Source organism: Podarcis vaucheri (genome assembly GCF_965113315.1).
Source record: "Podarcis vaucheri genome assembly, chromosome: 1".
Lineage (NCBI taxonomy): Eukaryota > Metazoa > Chordata > Lepidosauria > Squamata > Lacertidae > Podarcis > Podarcis vaucheri.
In genome coordinates, this window is record NC_138759.1 from 3,554,239 (window position 1) to 3,577,023 (window position 22,785).

At 47.2% G+C, this 22,785-nt stretch overlaps 1 protein-coding gene across 4 annotated transcripts; it reads left to right on the forward strand.

Moving 5' to 3' along the window:
* Positions 1–2,106: 2,106 nt before the first annotated feature.
* KLHDC2 (kelch domain containing 2) lies at positions 2,107–22,693 on the forward strand. Of its 4 annotated transcripts, none has more exons than XM_082230151.1 (14): positions 2,107–2,189; positions 6,192–6,403; positions 9,266–9,345; positions 11,003–11,120; positions 11,744–11,859; positions 12,746–12,827; positions 13,914–13,997; positions 14,728–14,808; positions 14,899–14,957; positions 15,940–16,049; positions 17,273–17,345; positions 19,459–19,546; positions 20,901–20,953; positions 22,313–22,693. In XM_082230151.1, exons 2-14 carry the CDS (start codon positions 6,212–6,214, stop codon positions 22,434–22,436), a joined length of 1,260 nt encoding a protein of 419 aa, XP_082086277.1. In that variant the 5' UTR covers positions 2,107–2,189; positions 6,192–6,211; the 3' UTR covers positions 22,437–22,693. The 4 variants fall into 4 exon arrangements, with proteins under 4 accessions (XP_082086277.1, XP_082086279.1, XP_082086278.1 ...); XM_082230153.1 differs by having other exon boundaries at positions 2,136–2,189; positions 6,210–6,403; XM_082230152.1 differs by having other exon boundaries at positions 2,178–2,308.
* Positions 22,694–22,785: the final 92 nt, after the last annotated feature.

Sequence of the window (22,785 nt, forward strand, 5' to 3'; positions counted from 1 at the left end):
TTTACAGAATGGCAATTGAATGGGGGTTAGGGGTGCAGGTAAGTTAGGTAGACAGTGAATCTAGCAGGTGGAGTGGATGGTTGAGAGCGGAAGAAAGGTTCTGTGTGTCCACTGAAAACTAAATCCACACACCCCAAGGAAAACGGAAGGAAGAGGATACTAGGCTGCACACTTTTAGTCACTTGAACACTCGAGCAGAAGGTTTAGAATCCAGGTCCCCTTTTTGGTGCCTGTGAGTTGTCATAATCCCTCATTAACTGACAGCCCTTTCACTTTCCAGAGTGGATGCGCAAGAAACCCAAAGAATGGCCAGCACCGCTCTGCAAAACAGCTTGCATCTCAATCCTCTGTGTGTGCAGGCAGACGAGAATAAATGTGAAGCAGTGTGGGGTTAGGATGCGGGTTCAAATCCTGGGAGACCAGCTTGGGTGAACCACTGGCTCTCGGGTGTTACCAACCTCACAGGGTTGTTGGGAGGACAGCATGGGGGGGGGAGAAGCAAAAATGTCTTGGCTTCTCTCTCATCACCATTCTTCATTGGAGGTTTACAAAAACAAAGACGGATGACCCCCAGTCAGGGAATCTTCACCTGCGATTCCTGCGTTGCAAGGGGGGGTTAGACTAGATGACCCTGGGGGAACCCCTTTCAAATTTACAATTCTATGATTCCCTGAATGAGCAACACATAAGTCATGGATGCTTTCGTTGGGGCTTCTGCATTGCAGGGGGTTGGACTAGATGACCTTTGGGTTCCCTTGTTTAGTCGTGTCTGCCTCTTTGTGATCCCCTGGACCAGAGCACGCCAGGCCCTCCTGTCTTCCACTGCCTCCCGCAGTTTGGTCAGACTCATACTGGTAGCTTCGAGAACACTGTCCTGCCATCTCGTCCTCTGTCGTCCTCTTTTCCTTGTGCCCTCCATCTTTCCCAACATCAGGGTCTTTTCCAGGGAGTCTTCTCTTCTCATGAGGTGGCCAAAGTATTGAGTCTCAGCTTCAGGATCTGTCCTTCCAGTGAGCACTCAGGGCTGATTTCCTTCAGAATGGAGAGGTTTGATCTTCTTGCAGTCCATGGGACTCTCAAGAGTCTCCCCCAGCAGCAGAATTCAAAAGCATCCATTCTTCAGCGATCAGCCTTCTTTATGGTCCAGCTCTCACTTCCATACATCACTACTGGGAAATCCATCGCTTTAGCTATACGGACCTTTGCTGGCAAGGTGATGTCTCTGCTTTTTAAGATGTTGTCCAGGTTTGTCATTGCTTGGGTTCCCTCACCATTCTATGATTCTACCATTCTTCCCACCTCCCTCTGAGCAGGGAGAACACACCACTCTCATCTGGAAGCCGCCTTGAAGTCCATGGGTATCATATGTGGTGGGATTGTAAGGTAATTTAAAAAATTTGGGAAATGATTTACAACGAATTGAATAAAATGTCCCATTTAACATTTGTTAAAAAAACCCGAGGCATTTTTGTTGGGGATTGTAGGGAAAGACCTGCCAAAAAAGTTGAAAAACATCTTCATGTATGCGACAACGGCTGTGAGAGTTCTGGCAGCACAAGGATGGAAGACTGAAGAAATCCCAACGAAAGAATCATGGCAAGAAAAATTGACAAGGATAACTGTGACTTTAAGGATGAATGGGAACCCTTTACAAAGTATCTGAAGATGCAACAAAGCGAACTGGACTCCTTGGCAGGTTTTGAATAAACATTTACAAACTTTTTATTGATAATAATTAGCTAAATAGTTTGAGGATCTATACAACTTTGTAACATGCAGAAAATAGCATTCTTAGAGAAACCAAAGACTGGAACTAAGGGAAGTTAGGGGGTGGGGGTGAGGGAAGGAGGAAAAATGGGGGGGGGGAACAAGGATGATATGTTTTTGGATGATATGTCTTATAATTCTGAATAATAATAAAAAAAGAAGTCGTCTCTGGGTAGAAATGAATATGTAATTCCAATGACCACAGCAGCCACTCTCGGCCACCCCTGCAAAGTAGACCAGTGGCAATCTGACCGTTCCCCTCCTTCCCTGCAGGGGGAGCAAGACTGCGGCGGACGCTCTGTCCACATCTCTCGCCTCCTCCGTCGACGGCAGAGGGGGCGGAGCTTCCGCTGGGGCAGGAAGGCGGGCCGGATATCCGCCGGCACCGGCGGATGTTGACATTGTGAGCGGACCCCGCTAAGGTAAGTCGAGAGGGGAGAAGGGGGTGCCTTCCGTTGAGCCCGGCAAGGGAGGCAGGCAAAGGTTTCCTATCCCCCCCCCGGCCTTCTTCAGTGGCTCCTTCCTCCTCCTGCAGGATAAGGTGACGGAATGGGCTGCACCATTGCAGGCTGGGGGGGTGTCTCTTTTTTTGGGGGGTTGTCACCTTTTAGCAAGCTCCCCCCCCCCAGTTAAAAAGGAAAGTGGCTGGGGAAACCCAGCCAGATGGGCGGGGTATAAATAATAAAGTATTATTATTATTACCCTGCAAGGGTAATATTATTATCATTATCTTGCAAGGGTTATAATAATAATATTATTAGTAGTAGTACCCTGCTCTTGTAGCCTCCCAAATAGATTACAGCAATCTACTCTTTGGGGGCCTAAAGCAGGCATAGGCAAACTCGGCCCTCCAGATATTTTGAGACTACAATTCCCATCATCCCTGACCACTGGTCCTGTTAGCGAGGGATGGTGGGAGTTGTAGTCCCAAAGCAGCTGACGGGCCGAGTTTGCCTATGCCTGGGCTAGCCCATCAGGGAGAAACCGTCATTTCATTTACCTCATAATAATTCCAGTTACAGATAGGTAGCCGTGTTGGTCTGCCATAGTCAAAATAAAAAAAAAATCTGAAGAAGTGTGCTTGCACACGAAAGCTCATACCAAGAACTAACTTAGTTGGTCTTTAAGGTGCTACTGGAAGGATTTTTTTTATTTTGCATAATAATTTATAATACTAATAATTTATGATTTATACCCCGCCCATCTGGCTGGGTTTCCCAGCCGCTCTGGGCGGCTTCCAACAAAACACTAAAATATAATAACCTATTAAACATTAAAAGCTTCCCTAAGCTTCCCTGCCTTCAGATGTCTTCTAAAAGTCTGGTAGTTGTTCTCTTTGACATCTGGTGGGAAGGCATTCCACAGGGCGGGCGCCACTACCAAGAAGGCCCTCTGCCTGGTTCCCTTGGCTTCTCACAGGAAGGGAACCGCCAGAAGGCCCTCGGAGCTGGACCTCAGTGTCTGGGCAGAACGATGGGGGTGGAGATGCTCCTTCAGGTATACTGCATTCCTATCCCATCCTTTTTCCCTCCAAGGAGTTTGAAAGCGGAGGGCAGGGTTCTCCTCACCCCCCCTCCCCTCATTTCACCCCTGACAGCCCTGCGAGGTTGGGGAGCAATTGGTTCTTTATTTCATTTGCTTACCACTTAGATCTCTGGGTGGTTCGCAGCATCAAGATACAAGATAAAAGCACAAAATGCATAATAACAACATCAACAACAACCCCCTTTTCTCCAACCCTCACCCTGTATTGGGTATTGGTGGTGGGTGTTGTCATGTATATTGTTTTTTTATACTGTAAACCACTCTGCGGATCTTCCGGTGGAGGGCAGCAGGTGTACTTAAGAAATACGTAAGATAAATAGGCTGAGAGAGAGAGCGACTGGCCCACAAGGTCACCCAGTGAGCTCCATGGCTGAGTGTGGAATTGGAACCCAGGCCCCCCAGGCCCTCTTCAGACACTCTGAACCGTGACTATGCCACCCTCTCTGTTTCCTATTATTTCCAGTCTTAAATCCAGTTCTCCACAATTCCACATCTGGTCGGACTTGCGGGGTTGTTTGTTGACTGCATTTTTATTCCGCCTTTACCTCCAAGGAGCTCAAAGTGAGAGGCGGTATTGGTTGACCCTCGAGATCACCCCAAGTAAGCTTCATGTGGTCTAGTGGGGATTTGAACCCTGCTCTCTCAAGTCCTGGAAAGCGGGTGGCGCTGTGGGTTAAACCACAGAGCCTAGGACTTGCCGATCAGAAGGTCGGCGGTTCAAATCCCCATGACGGGATGAGCTCCCGCTGCTCGGTCCCTGCCCCTGCCAACCTAGCAGTTCGAAAGAACGTCAAAGTGCAAGTAGATAAATAGGTACCGCTCCAGCGGGAAGGTAAACGGTATTTCCGTGCGCTGCTCTGGTTCGCCAGAAGCGGCTTAGCCATGCTGGCCACATGACCTGGAAGCTGTACACCGGCTCTCTCGGCCAATAAACAAGATGAGCACCGCAACCCCAGAGTCGACCATGACTGGACCTAATGGCTAGGGGTCCCTTTACCTCTCAAGTCCTAGTATGATACTCCAACCACTACACCATGCTACCTTTCCAGGGTTTCTAGCCCTGATCCCCGTTGTGCTAGTTTTATATAGCAACCCCCTATTTTTTGTTTCAATGAATAATGTGTAGGGCAGCCTTCGAAATTGTGATTTCTCCTCACTGGCTTCAGCACAACCCATCCTGCCCCTTGAAGGAATCTACCTCCGTATGTTGCTGCAAAGGGGTCTGAGCCATAGCTCAGTGGTACAGCACCTGCTTTGGCAGAAGGGCCTAGATTCAGTCCAGATAGCTCCAGATTCCTGCTTGAAAAGCCCAGAAAGATCCCACAGGCCAGTGCTGGAGATTATAATGAGTCATTCTACTGGTCTGACACTTATATAAGGCAAATTCCTATGTGTCCATGTTGCTATGACTGGACCATTGAGTACAGATGCAAAGTGGTCATGAGGCAGTGCCATGTGTCCAGACCAGATCCCTGACCAGGTGCAGAGGAGCTTTAAAAAGCTCTGAGCAGTTGGAAGAATGGGCTGGGGAGCCATCCTGTCTACCTGTGCCTTTAAATGTCAAACGCTTTGCAGCTGCTTAAGCTGTGATTTTGATCATCTTCTGTTTTGTCTAGCAAGAAATCCTTTTAAACTGCCTTTAAACAGCCTTCAGCATTTCAGACTCCAGGTACTGCCATCTAGCAGCTAAGCCTTGGGATGTCCAAATGTCTAGGAAAGGTAGCCAAGAGCCAATTCTTCTTTTCCGGCTGCCTCCTCCTCCTTCTGCTTCCCTGGCCAAGACCTTCAGGGCTGGCTTTTCCCAAAGAGCTTTTAAAGACATCCTTGAGATGCTGAGCTTGGCTGTGGGTGAGACTACTAGGCCATGGAGCTTGTTTTTCCTGCTCTGGTTGGCTAAGACCTTTATTTGCACTCAACATTGAGGTCATCTTCACAGAGTGAGCTTGGAGAGGAACAGGTGGCTCTCTTGCAGTTTTTCAGGATGCTTCCAGATTGTCAGTATGTTACGGGACAGATTTGAGTGCATACCAGGAAGTTTGGATTTGTGCAATTAAATTGGATTAAAGCACTCTGTTACCAGTCTAGAGCAACAAATCAAGTTGGTTTTTTTGTGCGGAGGAAAATGACAGAGGAATGCACCGAAAAGTGAGGAATGAGTGAATGGTTAATGGAAAGATGTGTACACACTCCACAAGCAAATTGGGATGAATGCTCAAGAAATGGGTTATTTGAAGGAGATCTTAGTTTGTGAAAAGGTAGCTCTCCCTTTGAGGTGTCTGGATTCTCACTTTGACAACAGGATTCTGGACAAGGTGGCGCCCCTTGGACCTCATCCAGCAGCGAGTTTATGTGTAGAGATAAGTTCATGTTAGTCCATAGTAAGATTTGACGTGAAGATCTTAGTTTCAGTCATTGAGCATAAATTCATAAACTCTTATTTTTAATACTGTAACTGTAATTATTGTGTTATACATACCCTTATGAGTTTGCGTTTCTAATCTCTGTTTGAGTTTGTAATCTCCATTTGACTTTGTACTCCTTGTCAGAATACATACTTTTGAATGGATTAGTTTTTTCAATTGACTCTTGATTTGCGAGAAAGGACCACTCCCACTTTTGAAACTTATATTGGCCAGAGTTCTTGGTGTGCTCTTTTCTCTTGGTATATTTAATAACAAGAACTCCAACTTATTTAACCCTAGGAGACAGCCAAAAGAAAACAAGAGATTTTCAGAGACTGTCAGAATTGTCTCTTGCCCCTCGCTGACTCCTCTTTCCCCCGGGCAAAGGAAACAGCTCTGAGCGTGGCTTTTTGTCCATCCTGTTTTGGCTACGCACAATTGTGATAGCTTTTCTTCCTCTTTGTGCCCTTCTTGAAGGAGACTATCCTGTTACAGGCATGGCAGATGACAATGAAGAGTTGCCGGTGGATGAGGATCTGCCGGAGGATGAAGATTTGCCGGCAGATGAAGAGATTCCCGGGCCAGCAGAGGACAGCTTGGAGCATCTAGAGAATGGCAGTCCTGCTGAACGGAGCGGCCACGTGGCTGTCAGCGACGGGCAGTGCATGTTCGTTTGGGGCGGGTATAAGGTGAGCAGCAAAAAAAGACTCTTTATTTGGCAAAGGCAGGAGAAGAAGTGGTGGAGCCTTTGCTCCCTCCATCACGGAGGGCTGGAGAAGATGCACCCAGTTTAAAATGTGTGTGTGTGTGTGAGAGAGAGAGAGAGAGAGAGAGAGCGCAACAGGTTGCTGCTAACCATGTTGTAATAATAATAATAATAATAAATTTTATTTATATCCCGCCCTCCCCAGCTGAAGCCGGGCTCAGGGCAGCTAACAACAATAAAATAGTACAACATTCTAAAATCATTTCATTATAAAATTAATTCAACTCAAATTGATGGCAACCATTAGGCTAAAGTTCTGTGAAGATTGCCAAAGGAGGGAGTCAGTTTGTGCCCTGACCAAAGGCCTGGTGGAACAGCTCTGTCTTGCAGGCCCTGCGGAAAGATATCAGGTCCTGCAGGGCCCTAGTCTCTTGTGACAGAGCGTTCCACCAGATTGGAGCCACAGCCAAAAAAGCCCTGGCTCTGGTTGAGGCCAGTCTAACCATTCTGTGGCCTGGTACCTTCAAGATGTTTTTATTTGAAGACTGTAAGTTCCTCCGTGGGGCATACCAGGAGAGGCGGTCCCGTAGGTACGAGGGTCCTAGGCCGCATAGGGCTTTAAAGGTTAAAACCAGCACCTTAAACCTGATCCTGTACTCCACCGGGAGCCAGTGCAGCTGGTATAGCACCGGGTGAATGTGATCTTGCAGCGAGGACCCCATAAGGAGTCTCACCGCGGCATTCTGCACCCGCTGGAGTTTCTGGGTCAGTCTCAAGGGCAGCCCCACGTAGAGCGAGTCACAATAATCCAGTCTCGAGGTGACCGTCGCGTGGATCATAATAATTTAATTGATGTGTTGCCTTATATTTGAAGGTCTCAAGGGACGTTGTGGGACGTGTTGCCATTATTATTACTTTATTTGTGCATTGTCTTATGTCCCAAAGCTCTCAAGGGATGTATTCAGTACAGTCAAACCTCATGTTACGTTTGCTTTAGGTTGAGCGTTTTCAGGTTGCATCCTGCAGCGACCCGGAAGTACCGGAAAGGTTTACTTCTGGGTTTCGCTGCTCGCGCATGCGCAGACGCGCAAAAGGACGTTATGTGCAGAAACGTCAAATTGACACCCGCAGACACGGGTTGCGTTCCTTTTAGGTTGCGAACGGGCCTCCAGAACAGATCCCGTTCGCAACCAGAGGTACCACTGTACAGGATGAGGATGCTGAGGATGATAGTGACATGGTGGACTTGATTTAAATCAAATTGATTTAAATCACTAGTCAGTAAGACTTGATTTAAATCAGTAGTCAGTAAGACTTGATTTACATCATTTTTTTTACAGAAAGACTCATTCTTGCTGGTATAATCTTAATATTTACAACCAGACAAAGGTTTCATTTTTGGAATAATAAATTTTCAGAGTAGTTTTTACAGTTATATCAAAAAATATACTATACTATTAGAAATAGATTGACAGATAATTATGAAATTATTGTGAGATTTAATAAGTTAACTTTATATTTGGACAACTTTTCTGCTGTACTTGGAAGGAGAAAAATAATTGTTTCCTTAATAACAATTTAAGCAATTCATTTAATTAGAACAATAACATTATAGCATATGTATCCATGTTTGTTAACTGATGTGGTTAAACGATTTTAAAAACACCTTTGAGTTTTAGCATACATGAAAAACTTAAAACAAATCCTTATTTCCTAAGGAATAGTCTTTGTACTATAATGTAACTTAAAGAGAAAACTCTCTTTAGAAAGATTTTTCCTCCAAAAGCATTTCATTTTAAAAATCCAATTTAAATTTAAAAAATCTGATTTAAAATAAAAAAAATCAATTTTTTAAAAAAATATTTTTTAAAACATTGATTTTTATCCACCCTGAATAGTGATAATTTATTTGTACACCACCCATCTGACCTCTTCTGCTGTTCTCCTTCCTTGGAGGTTTTCAAGCAGAGGTCGGATGGTCATCTGTCCTGGATGCTTTAGCTGAGATTCCTGCATTGCAGGGGGGGGTCAGACTAGATGACCCTCGGGTCCCTTCCAACTCTATGATTCTATGACACGGGGCTGGGGGTGGTCCTGGCTTAGTCAGGATCCTCTGTCTCTAGAAAAATGCTCCCTGTGGATTCATCAGAATGTCAGATCAAAAAAAACAGACTATAAATGAATGAAATAAATAAATGGGGCTCACAGTCTTGCCCTGGAATATCCCACATTTTTATACCCAAGTTGGCCATGATTCTCAGAATATAGATATTTGGGTGGAAATGGAGGGTGGGTGTAGTGGTTTCGAGTTACTCGTGCGTAAACTGTCCCCGTTTGGGAGCTTAACTGCCTGGGTTAAACCGTCTTGACTGCACAGCCCATCTCAACGTGCCTGCCTCAGTCGCTAGCAGAATCTGTCTGTGGGCGTTTCTTAAACCTTTGCCAGCATAAAAGCTGTTTGACACCCAATCGTCTCCGCCTCTCACTGTGCGGGAGTCTCCTGCGCAGGGAGGGCGTGGGTAGTGGAGGACCAGTGCTCTCCTCACTGACTTCCAAGGAAGAATCCTGGAGCCCTTCCACCTCTTCTCCCATTTGCTCTCCTGGATCCTTGGTGTTACGCTGATTTCCTTCCCCCTCCATCAAGCTGCGTCTCCCCCTAGTGCTGGTACCTTCCCCTGCAGAATCGGAGAGCCTCTCCTTCTCCTGTTGCTCTGATGTCAGTTTCCTGACAGTGGGGTGTTCTTTAGACTATTGGCATAAAGAGAGGAGCAGATGGTACTTTTTAATTCATCGTTCCGTTTAATAATGGGGGTCCTTCCCCCTTTTCCTTCTTTCCTGCTTTCAGAATGCTCAAGTGAGAGGATTCTACGACTTTTACCTGCCCCGAGATGAAATCTGGATATACAACATGGAAACGGGAAGATGGTAAATTATATCTTGACTGCCTCCTATCTCCCCACCAACACCAAAAAATACCTCCAACCGTGATAACGTTTTGTTAGAGCAGTAGAAAATAAGAATAAAAATAATCATCATAAAATAAAAAAATAATTTATTTATTATTTATACCTCGCCCATCTGGCTGGGCTTCCCCAACCACTCTGGGCGGCTTCCAACAGAATATTAAAATACAATAGTCTATTAAACATTAAAAGCTTCCCTAAACAGGGCTGCCTTCAGATGTCTTCTAAAAGTCTGGTAGTTGTTTATTTCCTTGACATCTGATGGGAGGGTGTTCCACAGGGCGGGTGCCACCACCGAGAACGCCCTCTGCCTGGTTCCCTGTAACTTGGCTTCTCGCAGGGAGGGAACCGCCAGAAGGCCCTCAGAGCTGGACCTCAGTGTCTGGGCAGAATGATGGGGGTGGAGACGCTCCTTCAGGTATCCTGGGCCGAGGCCATTTAGGGCTTTAAAGGTCAGCACCAACACTTCAAGTTGTGCTCAGAAACATACAGTCGTACCTTGGAAGTCAAACAGAATCCATTCTGGAAGTCTGTTCAACTTCCAAAAGGTTCAGAAACCAAAGTGCAGCTTCTGATTTCCTGGCTTCTGATTTCCTGCAGCCAATTGGAAGTTGTGGAAGCTCTGGAGGACGTTCGGGTTCCAAAGAACGTTCGCAAACCGGAACGCTCACTTCCGGGTTTGCATCGTTCGGGAGCCAACCGTACTTCCATGTCCTCCAGTTTTTTGTTCGTTTGCTTTATTTTTCAACCCACCCTTTCTAGAGGGCTCAAGGCAGATAAGACAAAACGTGCATTGAAAGAAGGAAATTGCAGGCCCTTTGGTTAGTGAGTCTTCTGATCCGCTTTGCGGAAAGCAAGACGGGGAGAGTTGCCTTCCTCTGTTGGATTTCTTGGAATTCACAGAAGTTGTCAGTACCATCATCCCATATAGATCCTCCTAGTCAGCTTGTCTTGAGTTGAGTGCTGGAGGTCCTGCCTAGAGATGGTTCCTCTCCTTACCTAGATGCCTGATTCCAGAAGGTGGTGCCAGTGTTTTTCCACTGGGTTTTATGCTTTGGGATCCCACTGTTTTATAACATGTGCATGAATCCATTGAGAACGTTCACATGGTGCTTTGGATTGAAGTGCCATCAGTTTGGGAGGTGATGGGAACTCTGAATTGGCGTGTAAGTAGCACACTAAAGGTAAAGGGACCCCTGACCATTAGGTCCAGTCGTGACCGACTCTGGGGTTGCGGCGCTCATCTCGTTTTATTGGCCGAGGGAACCGGCGTACAGCTTCCGGGTCATGTGGCCAGCAGGACTAAGCCGGAAATGCCGTTTACCTTCCCGCTGGAGTGGTACCTATTTATCTACTTGCACTTTGAGATAGAACCTAGCTTTTGAACTGCTAGGTTGGCAGGAGCAGGGACCGAGCAACCGGAGCTCACCCCGTCGTGGGGATTCGAACCGCCGACCTTCTGATCGGCAAGTCCTAGGCTCTGTGGTTTTACCCACAGCACCACCTGCGTCCCTAAAGTAGCACACTAAGTTATAACGAAAGCTATAAACAACAGATAAGCATGAGAAAGGAACGCTTCCTTGTTAAACCCAGAGGTCTTTCTGCCCCTGCCTTGCCAGGACAAAGCACAGAACGGCTGGAGATGTTCCCCCTTCCATGTCAGGGAGCTGCGCCGTCTGTATGGACAGAGTCTTGTACCTGTTTGGAGGGCACCACGCACGCGGCAACACAAACAAGGTCAGTCCTCCAATTTCCCAGGGTGGGGTGGGGCTCGCCCCCTTTTTTTGCCTTCGTTTTGGAGCCAGAAAACTACAGTATCCAAAACCCCAACACTATCTAACATCAGATCCATCCCATGTTGCCTGACAGGCCAAATTAAGATCTTAAAGGTAAAGGACCACTGGATAGTGAAGTCCAGTCAAAGGCGACTATGGGGTTGTGGCGCTCATCTTGCTTTCAGGCCAGGGGAGCCGGCGTTTGTCCACAGACAGTTTTCCAGGTCATGTGGCCAGCAGGACTAAACCGCTTCTGGTGCAACGGGACACCGTGACAGAAGCCAGAGCGTACGGAAACACCATTTACCTTCCCGCCGCAGCAGTACCTGTTTATCTACTTGCACTGGTGTGCTTTCGAACTGCTAGGTTGGCAGGAGCTGGGACAGAGCAACGGGAGATCATGCCGTCGTGGGGATTTGAACTGCCGACCTTCCGATCGGCAAGCCCAGGAAGCTCAGTGGTTTAGACCACAGCGCCACCCGCGTCCCTAAGATCTTTAAATCGACACAGAGCAATCCAAATAATCAGGACTCCTTTGGGCCAATGAGCTGCACGTTTATAATCTATTCCTTCATTTTCTTGCAGTTCTACATGCTTAATTCCAGGTCGAGCGACAAAGTGTTGCAGTGGGTCAGGGTGGAGTGCCAAGGCATCCCCCCGTCATCAAAAGACAAACTCGGCGTTTGGGTTTATAGAAACAAGTAAGTTTGTCGGCGTGAAGCAGAGCCTGGCTGTTCCGGGGTCCCGTCTCTTTCCTCGAAATGATTATGTGCTCTGCAGCCTCATTTGACTCAAAAAAATTGTGGGTTTCCATGTTGTCTGTTCTCCAAAGTGTCTCTGTTACCCATTCATTACTGTAATAGCACTCTTTGTATTTAATTTGTAATGTAATTTGGCCTAATTGGATTATGTTGGTTTCGTGTAAGCAACCTATAGCTTTTATATAAAAATAGGCAGCATATGAATGTAGTAAGTGCACTTACTTGATGTTCCATGACGTCCTAAATATTAGAAGAAACTTGCAGCCAAATAGCATACAGGTTTGTGACCATGCAGAGTTAATGGTAATTTTCAGAGTAGAGTTAGCAACAGCAAGAGGGGGCGAGGAAACAAGCTAAGAAACTTTTTCGGCTAAAATAGCAACACAACTGGATGCCTCTTCCCACCCCCTGAAAAATAATGTTTTGTTGGCTTTATGTTTTTCCCCCTGAAATAGCAGCAGCAAAGCACCTCAGAGCTAATGCTGCCGACGTCCTGCTCTTGTCCTTTGGCACTTCTAACTGCCTTTGCGAACGATTCTTTGCGAATTTTAGCTGCATGCAGTATGTAAAGGGAGGAGAAGCAGGTCATGGGTGCTCAGTTTCATTTAAATAAATCAACCTTTGCCCACCTGGTTCCCTTCAGACGTGCTGGATCAGCTTATGAAAGGCTAAAATAAATAATGGAATCTTTTCTCAGATATTCTGGCTTCTACTCTTTAAGTGGCGCTTTCTTGTAAGTGGAAATCCATTACCGCATATTACCTGGTCACTCTGATGATAGTGTATTCTTTTGTTTTTCTGCCTTCCCTTCCTTCTTTTTGAACAGGCTTATATTTTTTGGTGGCTACGGGTATTACCCTGAAGGGGAGCAGATTGGAAGGTTTGAGTTTGATGAAACCTCTTTTTGGGTAAGTCTCTTGCTTTTTGTGCACTGGAACCTCCTCTAGTGGCTCATTTACTGATTTATGCTCTTGTAGCCTCCCAAATAGATTACAGCAATCTACTCTTTGGGGGCCTAAAGCAGGCATAGGCAACCTCGGCCCTCCAGATGTTTTGGAACTACAATTTCCATCATCCCTGACCACTGGTCCTGTTAGCTAGGGATCATGGGAGTTGTAGTCCCAAAAGATCTGGAGGGTTGAGTTTGCCTATGCCTGCCTTAAAGACATTCTGGAAGCTGCAGATTGCTCAGGGTGCTGCTGCTTGGCTGTTGGCTGGAGCAGCAAGGAGGGGTTTTATCGGCCCCATCCTGAAAGCTCTGCAATGGCTGCATGTGATCAAAACCCCTAAGTGAATTAGGACCCAAAGAAACACTCTCTCTCCCCGCCCCCTGCCATCCAACCTTTGCATTATGATCCACAGAGAATGCCCTGCTTATAGTCACATCTGTTGGACAGTGACACAAGACAGGGCCTTCTCGGTGGTGGCATCTCACCTGTGATTTCTATGGAACCCCTTCCCAGGTGACATCCGCTTGGCCCCCTCGGTACAAATATTCAAGCAAAAGCTAAAGGCATGCCCAGGCCTTTGGATCCATAAGTGGAATTTATTCTAGATATTTGCCACTGCTTATTTGATTCTGATTGTGGGGTTTTTATTTTATTGGGTTTATCATTCTGTTGTTGCTGTTTTTATCCTGTTTCTTGTTGTGAGCTGCACTATGCTTCCTGATTGAGGAAGGGTGAGGAAGCATTAAATAAATAATACCAAAAATGCAGGGAGGTGGCACATGAGGCCCCCAGAACAACTGTGGCTTTCAGCTCCACCGCCTTGAATACCTGCCCGTATTTACCTGCTCTGTGGTCCTGCTCCTCTTGGGTGGTAGATGCTGAAACTCACACCTGTTCTAGAAGCCTCTTGCACACATCACAGGAGGAACAGTGGCCGCAGGTAGTCAGCGCTCCGTTCCACAAATTTTTCTGTCCTAGATTGCAAATGTCGAAACTGCTGCACGGAATGAGATTTTATCCATTGTCCCTGTTCTTGTCTAAAAGAATTCAGGTGTTCCCCGTGGGTGGAACGATCACGTTCACGTCCTGGACACAGACACCTTTACGTGGAGCCAGCCTGTAACCAAGGTAAAGTCGTGGGCTTCCAAAATACGGCAATCGTACGTTTATAAAAAATTATGATCCGGTAGGACCACCCATATTGATTAATATCAGCTGATTCATTTCCACTGCCCGTCAGATCCTAACAAATATCATCATCATCAATCTTTATTACGGTCCAGAGACCCAACAAATCATTACAAAGCAATACACAATTCATACAGCCTACCTTCAGGTTAAACAAGCATTTTGTTCAGAATATAGGGATTATTTGTTCTTGCAACCACCGATAAAAACTTTGCCACTGCTAATGTTTTAGCGTTTGTCCGGTCTTCCAATAGGAACCTGACATAGTGAGCCTCTGACTTTCCTGGGAAAGGTACCAGCAAGGGTAGTATCAGTTCAGCCCTGGCTTGCTCTTATTTTGCACAGTGCCACAAAATATGTTTTATGGAATTGATGTCTTGAGCACATGAGCAAAGTCTGTCCTGGTAGGGAACTCCTCTCAACACTGCAGAGGGAAAGACATTTAGTCTGGCTTTGGTGAAAAGCCTTCGATAGTTTGGCACTGTCAGGTTTTTGATGTAAGATGTTAACTTAAAGACATGCCCATATTGTACTCCTACTGCCAGCGGACACAAATATAACCAGCAGCAGCAAGTTCCTGAAAAGTGGTCAGTGGCAGAAGACGGGAAGGAGATTTCGTAGAGCCCAAAGCAGGTAGTCTCTCACCTGTCCCCTCTCCTTCCCCCCGCAGGGTAAATCGCCGTCGCCCCGAGCAGCCCACGCTTGTGCCACGGTTGGAAACAGAGGCTACGTCTTTGGAGGAAGATACCGAGTGAGTGCGAGAGCAGAGTGGGGACGCTGCTGCTGCCTTTCTGCGGTGCAAGTTTCACTAAACCCGTCCCTCTCTCCCTCTTTCCCTCAGGAGTCCAGGATGAACGATCTCTATTCCCTCAATCTGGACAAGTGGGAGTGGCATGAAATGTACGTAGGCTTCTGTCTCCCCTTGTCGGCGCAGGGAAGCTGATCCCGAGTAGATGCTCTCCAAATCTTTTGGACTACAACTCCCATCAGTCCCAGCGAGCACTTTTGGGAGCCGGTGGGAATTGCATCTGGAGAGCAGCGGGTCTCGTTTGCTATTCTTACTTCATTTATTGCGATTTATCCCCTGCCCTTCATCCTAAGGTCTCAGGGCAGGTTACAACAACTCACACCGTTCTAAAACAGTTCTGTAGAATTTAAAATGACTGAAATAAGGTGGGGCCTAAAATTGCTTATTATTGATTTGTTTAGAGAAGTTCTATCCAGCTATGTCGTCAAAAATATACAGGTGAAACTCGAAAAATTAGAATATCATGGAAAAGTTCCTTTATTTCAGTAATTCAACTTAAAAGGTGAAACTAATATATGAGATTGACTCGTGACATGCAAAGCGAGATATGTCAAGCCTTGATTTGTTATCATTCCTAAGATTATGGCGTACAGCTGATAAAAACCCCAAATGAACAATCTCAGAAAATTAGAATATTCAAGGAAATCAGCAAAACAAGGATTGCAAATGGAGCAAGATTGGACCTCTGAGAAATAGAAGCCGATCTCGCTTTGCATGTCATGAGTTGATCTCATATATTAGTTTCACCTTTTAAGTTGAAATAAAGGAACTTTTCCATGATATTCTAATTTTTCAAGTTTCACCTGTACCTAAGTGGTTTGCAGCACTCCCCTATTCCCATTTTTAGTTGGCCAGGAAAACTTGAAGCATGGGTTGAGTACAGAAGCGGCCAGCCAAATCTTCTCCCAAAGCCTGACTTCATGGCCGGAGCAGCGAAGCACCTGGATCGATGTCTCCAGAGTTTCCACAATCTCCCACCCCGGTCAGGAACAGGTTGCTTATAGTAAGATCAGACACTCCATTCCTGGCTGCTGTTTTGACCCCCTGTCAATCTCTTGTGTTTCCCCAACACAGAATCACGCAAGGCATCTGCCCGGTTGGCCGATCCTGGCATTCTCTAACCCCTGTTTCGTCTGACCATCTCTTCCTCTTTGGCGGGTTCACCACCGACAAGCAGCCTCTCAGTAAGTAAATCCCAGGAGAACTAAAAATAGCCTTTGGTTTAGACAGAAGAGCCTTTTCCGCAGAATTGGATGGTGCTGGGTTTATTTTAGCCTTCATGGGATGATCCCAGAAGGTCCTTGCAATGGCTGCACTTCAGGACCCAGTGGCATTTGTTGTCCACCCCTCTCAAAAACACTGGCTAGATTTAAAGCGGCTAAAAGGGTCACAAAACACAACAGGCTGTGGGAAGTTGGGCTGATTGATACGGATCTCAAATAATACATAATAGGGGTGGGGACATTGTAGGATGGGACCGTCAAAGTGCAAGTAGATAAATAGGTACCACTCCGGCGGGAAGGTAAACGGCGTTTCCGTGTGCTGCTCTGGTTCACCAGAAGCGGCTTAGTCATGCTGGCCATGCTGTACGCCTGCTCCCTCGGCCAATAAAGCGAGATTAGCGCTGCAACCCCAGAGTCGGACACGACTGGACCTAATGGTCAGGGGCCCCTTTACCCTTTACCTTTTGTTAAGTACTGGCCAGCTTCAGAGGTCTTTGTTGGAATCCACCCTTCTTTCTTAACATATTTTATTTTATCAGATTTCTTACCTGCCCTTGACCACAAGGACTTGGGGTGGCACTTGGATATGATGTATATTGGCTTGTGGCCTTCAGTTGGCAACAACCTCCACCTCCTGAGCCGCGCTCTGGCTTCAGCTGGTGAGCCTTGAACTTCTAGCAAGAAAACCAAAGTAGATCCGATAACTCTGAAGTCTTTCCTCCTCCCCTCTTGCCCTCCCACCCCCACCTAGTACATCTGGTTTAAATTTGGCATCCTGAGGATCTTGGCTATCACTTCATTTTTTAAAAAAAAACAAACCCAAGTTTCTAGACCTCATGTTTGTAAAGAAAATTTGGAAACAGCTGTGTGCCTTCCCACCATCACCACCAATGTTCCATGTGGACGTGTTTCATTGCACACACAAAAAAGTACAATGAATTATTGGAGTTAAATGATTGTATGCAAAACCAATTAATTTAACCACAGTTTAGGGGTTGGGATGTGTCCTGATCCTCGTGTTTCTTATTTGCCTCTTGAGCCACTCGCGGTAGTTGTGGGAAATGATGGCTTCAAGTGACCACCTTGTGAGTTCAAATTCTGGATCAAGTTGTGGCCAAGGAGAGCTTCTTTTGCTAACACTCAGAACTCGCTCCCAACGAAAACCTCCCTTCTTTTCCTTGCAGGTGATGCCTGGATCTATTGCATTAGTAAAAACGAGTGGATACAGTTTGAGCACAATTATTCAGAGAAACCCCGGTAAGCCGCCCCACGCGCAGTAACAGACACTACTCTGAACCTTCCACAGAACTCGCCTCTCCTGGTCGTTGCTTTGCTTGCACTGATGGCCCTCTTTGGCTTCTACCTTCGTGGCTCTTTAGATTTTGGGCAGTCTTTCAGCTCTTGCCTTTTTTGAGCTCAAGGAAGATTGGCTTTACAAGGGACGCGGGTGGCGCTGTGGGTTAAACCACAGAGCCTAGGACCTGCCGATCAGAAGGTCGGCAGTTCGAATCCCCGCGACGGGGTGAGCTCCCGTTGCTCGGTCCCTGCTCCTGCCAACCTAGCAGTTCAAAAGCACGTCAAAGTGCAAGTAGATAAATAGGTACCGCTCTGGCGGGAAGGTAAACGGCGTTTCCATGCGCTGCTCTGGTTCGCCAGAAGCGGCTTAATCAGGCTGGCCACATGACTTGGAAGCTGTACGCTGGCTTCCTCGGCCAATAAAGCGAGATGAGCGCCACAACCCCAGAGTCGGTCACGACTGGACCTAATGGTCAGGGGTACCTTTACCTTTACCTTAAAATTGGCTTTAAGGGGTGGAGAGAAACCACTCCACCGTCTTGCATTTGACAGGGACAAATTCTGGATGAGAATATTGTCAGACAGCTGCAGCAATGCTGTCTGCAGCAGAAGTGTAGCGTCCAAATCAAGGGAAGTCATAGTGCCCCTCTATTCCTGGAGTCCTGTGTCCAGTTCTGGGCGCCACAGTTTAAAAAGGATATTGACAAGCTGCAGTGTGTGCAGCCTGGAGATGATAAAAGGGCCTGGAAACCAAGGCTTGTGAGGAACAGTAGAGGCAGTTTGGGATGTTTAGCCTGAAGAGGAGGAGATTGAGAAGTAGGATAGCCGTTGGTCAGGGATTCTTTAGCTGCGATTCCTGTGCTGCGGGAGATTGGATTTGGTGACCCTCTGGGGCCTCTTCGAACTCTACAATTCTCTGATTTCCCCTTTGCATAATGGGCAGTGTGTCTAGGCCAGACTCTTCAGTTCCAGTAAACTCAGGCCAGTCTCCATTTGGCCGGCCTGCAAGGGGCTTCAAATGTCAGTCGTTCTCTTGTTTGCATCCCAGAGAAGCCAAGCGTAGCCATTTAGGTCTGTGCTTTTATTCTGTTTTAAAAAGCAATTTGCCATTCCTGAATCTTGCCGCACGTTTGGGCAAAGGGGCCCATATTTTTCATCCGGCAGCCTTCCCACCTCAGGGGTAAGAAACAAAGGAGTGTCTTGTAACAGGCCCTTCCTTAAAGGAGTGGAGGGCGGATAAACCCTCTTGTCCAACCGCTGACTTCTCTGGGCCACAAACAAGACAGCTGAAAAGCGACACAAAATGTTCAAAAACTCACAGAAATGGATAATCGCAACAACAAAAACGGGGGAGATGAAAGCCGTATACGGCAGCAGGATTCCCTTGAGTTGCAGCCAAAGCTTTCTGCTGAATCTCCCCACTGCTTGACCCCACCTTGGCCCAGTAGACCTGAAGGAGCGTCTCCACCCCCATCGTTCTGCCTGGACACTGAGGTCCAGCGCCGAGGGTCTTCTGGCGGTTCGCTCACTGCGAGAAGCAAAGCTACAGGGAACCAGGCATAGGGCCTCCTCGGTGGTGGCACCCGCCCTGTGGAACGCCCTCCCACCAGATGTCAAAGAGATAAACAGCGGTTCAGGACCTGCTCTCGGACAGGAATGATCAAATTACTTTGATAGCGGCTAAATTTTTGAGTGCTGTCCATGTGGAAAGACTGGGCCATTATAGAGAGATTTCGTGGTTCTTGATTGGCCGGTGATGTGGTAGTGTTAGACTGCATTATTTATGCAAATTGTTATGTCGAATTCGTATTTTCCACAATCTGTATGCGGTGTTTGTTTTATAATGGGTGGTTTGCTATGCCTAATAAAGGATTGATTGATAAACAACTACCAGACATTTAGAAGACATCTGAAGGCAGCCCTGTTCAGGGAAGTTTTTAATCTGTGACATTTTGATGTATTTTTCATCTTTGTTGGAAGCCGCCCAGAGTGGCTGGGGAGACCCAGCCAGATGGGCGGGGTACAAATAAATCATCATCTTCATCATCATTATTAATTTGTGTTGATCTTACAGGCTCTGGCACACGGCGTGTGCGAGCGATGAGGGAGAGGTGATTGTCTTTGGGGGCTGTGCCAACAATCTGCTTGCCCACCACAAAGCCGTAAGTCCTTCTTGTTCTTCTTCTCAGGGCACCTGGGCACCAAGTCACAGCTCCCTTTGTAAAGCCCAAAGGCTGCCTGCTCCGTCATCGTTTGGGGGCAGAATTCCTGACTTCACCCCTCCCCGGCCCATTGCAAAGCAGTTCCGCCTGCGTAGAGGCCCCCCGTCTCATAGACCTTTCAGTGCCGTGATTGCCAGCCTGTGGGGCAGAAGAAGCGGTGCGCATGACCATTATTTCTGGTTTTGGTCATGGCAAAACGCTGGCATTCGGATTTTCCAGCAAGACCCACCGGATAAGCCGTTTGACAGTGGGACGGTCTCCCTTGCAAGGTTGTGGACTCTCCTTCCTTGGAGGCTTTTAAGCAGAGGTTGGATGGCCGTCTGTCATGGATCCTTTAGCTGAGATTCCTGCATTGCAGGGGGTCAGACTAGATGACCCTCGGGTCCCTTCCAATTCTATGCATCTATGATGATGGGTCTCGGCTCGCTCTAACATGGCTGCCATCTCCTGGGCAGTTCCTCTGACCCCAGTCCAAATCTGTGCAGAAGTGAGGGCGGGGGGAGAGCATTTTTCAGGCCAGGGGCCACATTCCTTTGGGGCAAGTCTTTCGGGGGCCGGGGCCTGGCACACAACTCTCCATCTGGGCTAGCAAAAGGCATTGCCATGGGTCAAAGGAACACTCTAGCCAGGTGAAACCACTAGAGGAAGGAGCAGACGAGGTACGTCTGAGTGCACAGCCCCTGCAGAGTCCTGAGGGCCCGTTGCCGTTAATTAAATTTCTATATGACCCTTCATCTGACGATCACAGGGCGGTTTACAATATAAAAGCACAACATTACAAGCCATCATAACAAATGAAAACAGCATCCCCCTTACACACTCAGTTTAAAAGGCCATTAAGCTGTTTAGTTAACCCAAGGCCTGAGCAAAGAGGAATGTGTTTGCCCGGCACCTAAAGATATGCAACAAAGGCACCAGTTAAGGGAGCTTGGAGGGCAGGATTCGACTCCTGAGCTTCCCCATTCCTTGCGAATTCTGCCCTTGTGGTTCTCCCTGGTGACGGATTTCAAATATCCTGAAGTGGCAGTGGTACATCTCACAAGAGGGCAGACGTTACTCACCCGCTTGGGGGTCTTCCACCCCACCTGCCGTTTTATCCTCAGAACCACCTGGGGAATTAGGTTGGGCTGAGAGACTTCAGGGCTGGGCAAGGATTCGAACCCGGCTCTCTCTGATCCAGGGCCAGCAATGTGGTCTCTACAGCTCCACACGGACCCTTTTGAATAGGGCTGGAAGTCAAAGGTGCTTTTTCAATCATGAGATTTATACAAGCTGCTCTTTCTTTTTCTTTCAGGCACATAGTAATGAGATTCTTGTCTTTTCTCTTCAACCAAAATCCCTCGTAAGGTATATATTAAAGTGGGTGAAACCCACTAATTGCTTGTGCATTCTTGCAGTTACGGTTGGATATGCAACATGAGAAACTGGGGGCTTTCATATGGTATATGACGGGCTCAAGTCTCTTCCTGAGAAAAATAGGAGCAGAATTACTGTATTTTTCGTTCTATAAGACGCACCAGACCACAAGACGCACCTAGTTTTTAGAGGAGGAAAACAAGAAAAAATATATTCTGAATCTCAGAAGCCAGAACAGCAAGAGGGATCGCTGCGCAGTGAAAGCAGCAGTCCCTCTTGCTGTTCTGCCTTCTGTGATAGCAGCACAGCCTGCATTGGCTCCATAAGACGCACACACATTTCGCCTTACTTTTTGGGAGGGGAAAAGTGAGTCTTATAGAGCAAAAAATACGGCATTCTCGGGAGTCAGAGAAACAACTTCTGTTGAGGTTTCCTCTCTAGGAATGGGTGACCATATGTCAACAAGATTTCGCCCCGTTTGTAAGCTCTGGGAAGTTAGTCAGCATTTGGCAGGTGCATTTCAACCTGTCAGTTGGGATAAGGATAGCTGCACCTGTTGAATTTCTGCCTGCCTAAAAAGTATGTCACCCGAGAAAGGAAGGAAAAGTCTCCCCCCCATCCAGCCTGGCTCTGCTCTCTTAACAGGTAGTTGCACAGCCTGAATTATTACTCGGAAAAGCTGGGAAGCAAATCTGTTGCTGGGGAGGGTTCTGCTTTTAGAACACAGCCCCTTCTCCCTCTCCCCACATGGAGCCCTAAGCAGAGATTCCCAGGCGGCCAGCTGAGACTCATCGCAAGGTCAGGGGCTGGTTCCTTTTGTATAAAGGTCACACCCAGCGAGTGATGGGAAGGGTTTAGCCAAGAGGATTAACCAAGGGAAAAGCAAGGGAGGGCAGACCCACTCGTGATTGTTGGATAACAGTGGGTCCCAAGGTGGGCACTACGAGGTAGGAGGGTGCTGGAGGTGTTAACGACTATCAGACTTTGAACAGCTAGTATCATTAAATCAAATTTGTCAGTTTCATTGGATCAGATTCAGTAGCTTTAATTGAATTGTCAATAAATGTGCAATTACTTGTTAGTTTAGCATTGTGCCGTGTTAACCTCCCTTGGTGGGTTGTGCAAACTGTGCTTTTTGTAGAGTAAGGGGCGCTGGGGATGCATGAATGGAAACCGAGGGGACGGCAGCCCCCCAGATTTGGGAACCACTGCTCTAGGAGAACCCTAGAAAGCCCAGTGGAGATGTGCCCCATGTTCTGTTGGCCATTGAGACTTGGTGGAGGGCAGCAGAGGAGCCTGGCGCAAATTCTCAGCCCCTTTTTTCTCCCCTCTCTTTTTCCCGTCCCACAGGCTGTGCCTGGAAGCCATCATGTGCTTCAAGGAGATCCTGGCCAGCTCCTGGCACTGCCTCCCCAAACACCTCCTCCACAGCCTCAACCAGCGCTTTGGGAGTAACAACACGTCTGGCTCCTAGGAGAACAGCAGTGAAGACGTCTGGCCGCGCTGCGCATGAACGAGCCCTTCTTATATAAAGAGATGTAATAATTTGAACCATCCCGGTTTGGCAAAGTGTGTGTGACATTTGTATAGGTTAATTCCCCCACCCAAACTCTGCGTTGTAGGTAACGGCTTCTCTGCTTTCACCTTTCTTTTCTGTTTGCATGTGAATGGCTTAGAGAGAGAACCTATTTTTGTGTAAAAATTTGTTTGCAATAAATGTATTTAATGCAAGGTGAGAGGAACGTCACTGCTTCACCTGCCCTCCAGAACGATTCCTGGGAAGGGCTTCCCGCTGGCTTAAAAGCAGTGGGGCTGCAGCCCTT